Source organism: Anomaloglossus baeobatrachus, chromosome 2 (genome assembly GCF_048569485.1).
Source record: "Anomaloglossus baeobatrachus isolate aAnoBae1 chromosome 2, aAnoBae1.hap1, whole genome shotgun sequence".
In the NCBI taxonomy this organism is placed as follows: Eukaryota; Metazoa; Chordata; class Amphibia; order Anura; family Aromobatidae; genus Anomaloglossus; species Anomaloglossus baeobatrachus.
The window spans coordinates 444621267-444630525 of NC_134354.1; the positions used below are offsets into that span (position 1 = coordinate 444621267).

A 9259-nucleotide genomic window follows, 5' to 3' on the forward strand; every position below is an offset into this window, starting at 1 on the left:
CGCCCGGCCGCAACGGAGGTGACACCCGATTGGAAGTCTGCCCCAGATGTGGCGCTAGCCTCTCCCAGGTACCCCGTCACGGCTGTGAAGCAGCCGGAGTGCACCTACAGAGAGGAGGAGCAGGCCAGTGAGAGATGGAGCCCTCGGCAGTTAGCGAGGCCGGTTGTAGCCGGCGCCGAGGGCATCCAAGTGGGCCTGGCTTCTGAGCAGGAGGCAGAGCACGGAACCCGTGCCCCGTACTAGGAGTGGCGGCAGCGGCAGTGGTAGCGGAGCATGGACGGTGTCATGCCTTCATAGAAATGCATATAATTATTTTATTATGCCAAGTAATAAGATTACATTTAGTAATTGACATTGATACTGTCCACTTGTCCAGTGATATCCAACAGCGCCATCTGTTGACAATGTTGTCTTACTGCAGTTAGTTTAATGTTTCACTGGTTACTGTGCAATGAAAATTGTCCTACCAAGGCTTATGTAGTTACCCATCAGACCTTGCATAGGCTCTGCCCCTTCTTCAGCAGCCATTTCAGTTACATGAACACACACATTCTGCATGCTGAATATCTCTCCAGATCTCTGCTCCTTATGTTTGCCTCTACATAGCACAGTCGGTGAGTTATGATCCCCTGGTTAGGGCTCATCAAAATTATAATGTAGTTGGTCTGTTCTGCAAGTATTATCCTGTCATTAGCTAATATGTATTCGCCATGTAGTGCATTTACCCTGCATGTCCTGTATCAAATGGAATGCTATGTAACTCAGATATGTTGTATGTTGTACTTAGTATTTTCATTTATTTCTTGTAGTTTTACACTGATCTCATTAATAAAAGTTGTAAAGGACCCCCAGCGTCCGAGTCAATGCATTGATGGGAAAGAGTTAAGCTGTCTGTCAACTCGTCTTCCAACGCACAGATTGAGGGTGCCAGAACAGTAAAACGACTGCTATTAACGGGGTTGAAGCATAGACGCCGACTTCTATCAGAGAGCAGTCAAGCCGCATACAGACACCATGTCAGATAGAGGATCTGAAGTTTATGTAACACGCTCCCATGTAAGCTCGTCAGCTTCAAGGAAGTCTGTGAGCAGCGCTGCAATTGCCACCGCCAGGGCGAAGGCGGAAGCCGCCAAAGTGAGAGCTGCCTTTGCTGAACAAGAGTTGAAATTAAAGACAGAAAAAGCACGTCTAGAAGCCGACCTTGCAAAACTTGCTGTAGACACAGAAGCAGCAGCAGCAGAAGCTGAAGTACAGGCTTTAGAAGAAGCAGCACGCAGCGACAGTAAAAGTTTCAGGATAAGGCTCGGACCCGAACTCAGTCATCGGGATATCTCACAACGCACTTCAGACTACGTACTAAAGCATACCGCATCAGACGACCGTCTACATTCAGCTCCAAGAGAGAGACTTAATCCTGCCATTCAGCCATCAACCTTCATTCAACAAACATCCCATGTTAAGCATGAAGGTAATTCCGTCCACCTAACACCATCAGTGTCACCTGCACCCAAGTTTGTAGATTCCTATTACACAGCGAACCGTCCCAAAATGGAGGACCCCGATGGTGACTATCATGGCGACAACGTATTTGATGGCAACAATAACTCACTGGGACCTCATCATAGCAACATGTATCAGGACCACCCTCTCAGAAATCAAGAGCTACCAGATTTCCTCAAGTTCTTCGCACGCCGTGAGTTACTCACCAAAGGTCTTTTAAAGTTTAACGACCGTCCTGAAAGTTACAGAGCGTGGAGAGCTTCCTTCAGAAACGCCACGGCCGGCCTGGACATCTCTGCCAATGAAGAGATCGATCTCTTGGTCAAGTGGCTAGGAAACGAATCAGCAGAACATGCAAAACGCATCAGGGATATCAGCATCAACCACCCGAGCAAAGGTTTGTGCCTGTTATGGGAGAGACTTGATGAGTGCTATGGCTCTTCAGAGAGGATAGAAGAATCCCTCTTCAAAAGGTTGGAGGACTTTCCCAAGATCTCTAATAAGAGCTTTCACATGCTAAGAGAATTGAGCGACCTCTTGGTAGAACTCCAAGTCGCCAAGTTTGAAGGAGACCTGCCAGGCCTCGCGTCCCTAGATGCAGCCAGAGGTATTAAACCCATAGTGAATAAGTTGCCTTACAGTCTGCAAGAGAAATGGTTGAACCGGGGTTCAGATTACAAACAACGTCACAACGTGCCGTTTCCTCCATTCCATGTCTTCGTAGATTTTGTGCGCCAGCAAGCCAAGATCAGGAATGATCCCAGCTTTGACCTTTCCACCGCAGATCCCATCAACCCACGAACAGGTAAGCCTGCTCCAGTACGCAACCCTCGAGGCTCACCTATCACTGTACACAAAACTAATGTGTCTGCTACAGATTCATCACGCAAGACCCACAGTACAACAGAACCTGAAGGGTCACTAACAATTGACCCAGACAAAGAGTGCCCCCTACACAAAAGGCCTCACCCACTGCAACAGTGCAGGAGTTTTAGAGGAAAATCTCTTAAAGACCGTAGAATCTTCCTCAGAGAAAACAACATATGTTACAGATGTTGTGCATCCACATCTCACTTAGCTAGAGACTGCAATGCCAGTATCACTTGTTCGGAGTGTAACAGTCAAGAGCACAGCACAGCTCTACACCCAGAACCAGCCCCACAGAATTCCACGCACATCGACCGACTTACAGAGCACGGCGGGGAGGAGACAGACAGTACACCTCCTGAAGTGTCACCCCAGTGCACTCAAGTTTGTGGAGAAGGTCTCACTAACAAATCCTGCTCAAAGATCTGTCTGGTTACAGTTTACCCTATGGGCTACAGAGAAAAAGCGGTTAAACTCTATGCTATACTCGACGACCAGAGTAATAGATCACTCGCCAGCTCAGCTTTCTTTGACATCTTTGGAATCAAGGGACTTAGCTGCTCCTACTTACTGAAAACATGTACAGGAGTGAGTGAAGAATCTGGCAGGAGGGCAACAGGTTATCAAATCGAATCCCTAGATGGGAAGACATCCTTACCCCTTCCTACATTAATCGAGTGCAATGCCATCCCGAACAATAGAGAAGAGATACCCACTCCAGAAGCGGCACTACACCATCCCCATTTGAGAAACATAGCGCATCTCATTCCTGCACTTAATTCCCAAGCCAAGTTGGTCCTTTTGCTGGGGAGAGACATCATCAGAGTTCACAAGGTGAGGAAACAGATAAACGGTCCTCATAACTCGCCCTACGCTCAGAAGCTAGATCTAGGATGGGTAGTTATAGGGGACGTCTGCCTCGGAAAAGTTCCCAAGCCGAACAACATCCAATCTCTCTACACGAACACATTGGAGAGTGGCTGTCCATCCTTTTTCCTACCCTGCCCCAACAAATTCCCAGTGAAGGAAAATCTCACCAATTCAGCACACTTAGATGGTGGGAAAGACAGATACGCCATGGATGAATTGTGCGACGGAGACAAAGATCATCTAGGGTGCGCTGTCTTTCAAAAGACCAAAGAAGATTATAAACGAGCCCATTCCATTGAAGATGAGACCTTCCTGGAGATAATGGATCAAGGATTTCACAAGGATGAAAACGACAGCTGGGTGGCTCCACTACCATTCAAGCCACAAAGACCCTGTCTTCCTAACAACAAAGAGATGGCACTAAAGCGCCTTACCTACTTAAAGCCAAGTTTCTCAAAGAAGCCAGAAATGGAGGTACATTTCTTTGCTTTCATGGACAAAATATTCAAAATACCAACCGACCAAAATCCTGCAGACCATGCGACCAGAGCGGTATCGGCACCACGCCTCAAAGACACTAACTGGCTAGTCGGACCTGCATTTCTGTATCAACCAGTACCCACTGCTCACGAGACACATACACATGAACTCTTCGAACCCGAATCAGATGTAGAGCTACAGCCTCAAGTTTCCACACTTAGCACAACGATCACCAACAGGCACCTTGATTCCAGCCGCTTCCTCAGATTCTCTACCTGGAGATCGGCCTACAGAGCCTTGACTTGCCTGATACATGTCATTAGATCCTTTAAAAACAGACAATCGAGACCAGCTCCATGCAAAGGCTGGCATCGTTGTCATAAAGCTTACACAGTGGAAGAGCTCACGCAAGCCAAACACGCAATCATCTGTTGTGTACAGCATGAAGCTTATACCCAGACTCTAGAGTCCCTCCGGAACCACAGAAGTGTCCCAAAAGATAGTCCCCTTAAAAAACTGGACCCGTTTGTGGATACTCAAGGACTGCTGAGAGTCGGGGGACGAATTTCAAATGCAAAGCTTGAAAATGACGAGTGTACTCCAATCATTGTTCCTCACGGCCATGTTGCTTTCCTGCTGGTTGAGCATTATCACGCACAGGTTAGACATCAAGGGCGCTTGATAACTGAAGGAGCCCTACGGGAAGCGGGTTTCTGGATAACAGGAGTTAAGCGACTTGTGAGTAGAGTCATCTTCAAATGTATCATCTGCAGGAAACTCCGTGGTTCTTGTCAATCCCAAAAAATGGCAGACCTACCAGCAGACCGTTTGAGTACCGAACCTCCTTTTACTAACGTGGGCCTCGATGTGTTTGGTCCCTGGTCAGTTGTCACACGTCAGACTAGGGGAGGACATGCAAACAGCAAGCGCTGGGCCGTCTTGTTCACATGTTTGAGTATTAGAGCCGTACACATAGAAGTCATTGAGACAATGGACACATCCAGCTTCATAAATGCCTTCAGACGATTCATTTCTCTCAGAGGACATGTAAAGCATATACGCTCTGACAGAGGATCTAACTTTGTAGGAGCATGTGGTGAACTAAAGATTCCCTCAAATCTGGACATTAACCAAGTAGAAAGACGTCTTTCAGAACTAGGTTGTACGTGGACCTTTAACCCACCGCACTCATCTCATATGGGAGGTGTGTGGGAGCGCATGATCGGCATCGCTCGCAGAATCCTCGATTCCATCTTTCTGCAACTTGGTCCTTCGAAGCTCACTCATGAGACTCTAACAACCTTCATGGCCGAGGTAGTAGCTATAATGAACGCCAGACCACTGGTTCCCATATCCAATGACCCTGATGACCTATCTCTGCTCACCCCTTCAACTCTCCTCACCCAGAAGTTTAATGTGAGTATGCCGACTTCTGGAGAGTTTACTACAAAAGACTTGTACAAATCTCAATGGAAAAGAGTTCAAATGTTAGTAGACCTTTTCTGGACTAAGTGGAGAAAACAATATCTCTCTACATTACAGACAAGAGACAAATGGCAAGATAGTAGACCCAACATGAAACCTGGGAACGTCGTCCTAGTGAAGAACACTCAGTCTAAAAGGAACGAGTGGCCTCTAGGATTGGTAACCAAGGTCTTCCCAAGTCAAGACGGACAGGTCAGGAAAGTGGAAATCAAGATTCCCAAGCAAAGTGGAAAGCTGTTTCTTAGACCTGTATCTGAACTTATTCTATTGCTCTAGTTTAAGTTTGTGGCATTCCCCCGGATGCCAGACGGGGAGTGTCATGCCTTCATAGAAATGCATATAATTATTTTATTATGCCAAGTAATAAGATTACATTTAGTAATTGACATTGATACTGTCCACTTGTCCAGTGATATCCAACAGCGCCATCTGTTGACAATGTTGTCTTACTGCAGTTAGTTTAATGTTTCACTGGTTACTGTGCAATGAAAATTGTCCTACCAAGGCTTATGTAGTTACCCATCAGACCTTGCATAGGCTCTGCCCCTTCTTCAGCAGCCATTTCAGTTACATGAACACACACATTCTGCATGCTGAATATCTCTCCAGATCTCTGCTCCTTATGTTTGCCTCTACATAGCACAGTCGGTGAGTTATGATCCCCTGGTTAGGGCTCATCAAAATTATAATGTAGTTGGTCTGTTCTGCAAGTATTATCCTGTCATTAGCTAATATGTATTCGCCATGTAGTGCATTTACCCTGCATGTCCTGTATCAAATGGAATGCTATGTAACTCAGATATGTTGTATGTTGTACTTAGTATTTTCATTTATTTCTTGTAGTTTTACACTGATCTCATTAATAAAAGTTGTAAAGGACCCCCAGCGTCCGAGTCAATGCATTGATGGGAAAGAGTTAAGCTGTCTGTCAACTCGTCTTCCAACGCACAGATTGAGGGTGCCAGAACAGACGGCTACCTATAAGTTTAAAGTTGACTGTTTTATTGGACTGTCACCCCTGTTGAATGCCCTCAAGTTCAGGAGGAGGCCATCTGCTCCGCAGGTGTGGGGTGGCAGAACAGTTTAAAGAGTTAAGAAAACGTACCTCCCGATGTGGGAAGATGTATGATTGTAATGTGTTTATTTTTCCTTTTTTCCAGTTTTAATAAATGTTGGTGCCCAGACGGCCCGAGAACGGGCCGTGTTTTACCAAGGGGGTGTGTGACGCCCTGGCAAAGCCAGGTTGTCACAGAAAGAGTTAATCCTCCTTGGTAATCTGATCTCACACCGGTGCAGCAGGACAAACCACATCCCCCAGGGTAAGAGAAAAGCAGAGCAGAGGGGAGGGGCTGGAGCAGAGTGTTTGGAGAGACAGAGAGAAGAGGAGTCTGGAGTTGTAGCTACCAGGCTGAGAGTGAAGCGTGCTCCGAAAGGGCCGGGACAGGCTGTAGTGAGGAAGGGGCCAAAGGTAGCCGGAGCAGGGTAGTGGCCCGTCGGTACCTAGGGTGACCCGGATCACTGCAGGGGAGTGGATTCCCCGTTCCCGGCTGAGGAGAAAGAGGAAGAGAGTGGAGAGAAAGGCACTTGGCTGCAGGGAAAGAACAGGAGCTGCTGCACCGTGTGTGGGACACTAACACCCCCGTACCGAAGGCTGCGGACACCGGCAATTCCTAGTTTACCAGTGACTCTGTGTGCAATACTTGTGAGTACGCCCGTGCCCTCGGGCACCGCACCGCAGCACTGCGCCCTGCTCCCTGCTTACCCCATCACCGGGCCCCGGGACAACCAACCCCCTACCCACGGAGGGGAGAATCACCAACTCAGCTGCTCCCTGTCACCGCTGCCGGGATCCCCATAAGGAGCAGCGGTGGTGTCCACACAATCACCACAACCGTGGGTGGCGTCACGGACAATCTCCCTTACATACATCCCTTTTTACCGTGGAGCCTGGGATCACAGACCGGGTCACACCACCGTGATACCCACAGAAGTGACCCCGTGGCCCGGATCTGAGTACCCCCTGGTCCCCGGGCGACACACATGTCCCCACCCTGTGTGACAACATATCTGACTGGTTGACATCACTGGTGCTATGTGCGTGTCTATATTGGTGTAAAAATAAATAGATAAAAAAATGGTGTAGGGTCCCCCATATTGTGATACTCAGCACAGATACAGCATACAGGCTGCAGCCCCCAGCCATGTGCTTATCTTGGCTGTGTATCAAAATAAGAGGGACCCCATGTGTCTAAAATGCTCTGCTATCATTCACAGGAAACACGTCATGGCAGCGACAGGGGTCATCATCTGACCCCACGCTGCCATGGCAACCCATTTGTGCCCTGTGATCGTGTCACGGGGCAGCTGATGGCAGCTGAAAAAAATGCGATCCTTGACGGATTGTGTTAGATCACACTGTCAGACTTTGATAGCGCGATTTAAAGAGTTAACAGGCTCAGGTGGATCAGAGATTCACCAGCGCCAGTTATCTTCACATGTCTGTTGATCAGATCAGGGGACATGTGCGGGGAATCATATGGGCTTGCTGCACAAGCCCGCATTAAAAGGATAGACACGGCCAAGGACGTATGAGTACGTCCTTTTTGTGAAGGGATTAAAGATGCTCTGTACTACCAAAACATGATGGAAGTTTTGTTGTTTGAATGGAACTCTTGGTCTCTTTGCTGAAATGAGTCGATAGCTGGTCCTGGCCAGCTGAAGTCAGTGACAACATGTGGCCTGAATGAGCATACTGCCCACACTACACAAGTCCACACCCTCAGCCAGGATCAAGTCTTCTATGTAGCGTTGTGGGGCATCAGGAAGCAATACGTACAACGCCCACAACTACTGCTCTTCTCCACTCTACACAGCCAATCAGGAGGTACTATCATAGCTTGTATAAAAGCCTAAGTAGGGATTCCAGCAAACATTTTTTGATGATTTTAGTCTACTGAATGTTAGCGCTCAGCAATAGAAATAGGAAGACAATCCAGAAGGCACTGAGTAAATACTCCAGTCAGTAATATGTAGAATAACTGCAAGAAGATGAATGTAGTAATCTGTGATACAGAGCAGCAATCAATAGGGAAATAAAGAGATAACACAGGTGGCAGTGGCAGTAGCAGTGGCAGTATGCTTGATCAATGAAATGGTGGTATCTATTCTGATGTATTTTTATTAAATTTACACACATTATCATGTTTGTTGAGGCAAAAAGCAGAACAATAGTTTGGAATGTAAAATCATCAAATCAGTGTCAGACTAAGTGCTGGGGGGTCTCTCTTTCTCATAAACAGATAAAACAGATTGGATACACTCCTGAAGCATCGCATATTGCAATGCACACCTTTTCAGAGCGATTGCACTACTTTTGACTCTGCAAATAAATTCACTACAAATTGGATTTTTATGAAAAATTTGCAGAACTTGTTTAATTGTTTCATTAGATTCTATTATATCTAGCGCTTATTTTTATGGTCTTTATCAGGAAGGTGTTGCTCGCACGATTCTTTAGGCTGCTCTGCATTATCACCCTATGAGCAGTGCCTTCTTGTCATAAAAATGAGCAAAATACTAAATAAAATGCCCAAATGTTTGGAACTGCATAAGGAGCTTTTAAAAAGAAAAAATGGGAATACTCAGGGGAAGAGTGGGATCAAAATAAGAGCAAAAATAGACCTAGTGACATGCTCTGTTTAAGTGGAGATGTGAAAAGTAAAGCCCTTGCGTAAAACATCATGCTAATATTTAAAGAGAAGCTTTCAGGTCCAATATGCACCCAGAACCAGGAGCAGATCTAGGTGCATATTTCTAATCCCTGCCTAACCATCCCTGTATCTAGTAGCATAGATAAAAAGATCTTTAGAAAAAATATTTCTAAAGCTCTTTTATCATATGCTAATGAGCGCAGGGGCTAGTTGCAAGGGCGTTATTTTCCCCGACTAGTCCGTTTTCTTAGCATAGTAGCATGCCCACAGGGGCGTGCTAACATGCTACTCAATGCAGCATCACCAGCGATGACGTGCGTACCTGTGCCCGTTGTCTCCGCTGTTCA

The 9259-nt window shown here is 46.7% G+C and overlaps 1 protein-coding gene across 1 annotated transcript; it reads left to right on the forward strand.

Moving 5' to 3' along the window:
- The first annotated feature begins 318 nt into the window (after positions 1-318).
- LOC142291624 (uncharacterized) lies at positions 319-5951 on the forward strand. Its single transcript, XM_075336284.1, has 2 exons — positions 319-614; positions 810-5951. Exon 2 carries the CDS (start codon positions 1015-1017, stop codon positions 5476-5478), a length of 4464 nt encoding a protein of 1487 aa, XP_075192399.1. The 5' UTR covers positions 319-614; positions 810-1014; the 3' UTR covers positions 5479-5951.
- Positions 5952-9259: the final 3308 nt, after the last annotated feature.

Bases quoted from the DNA above. Each gene is read 5' to 3' on its own strand.
- LOC142291624 (XM_075336284.1), top strand. From the start codon at position 1,015: ATGTCAGATAGAGGATCTGAAGTTTATGTAACACGCTCCCATGTAAGC.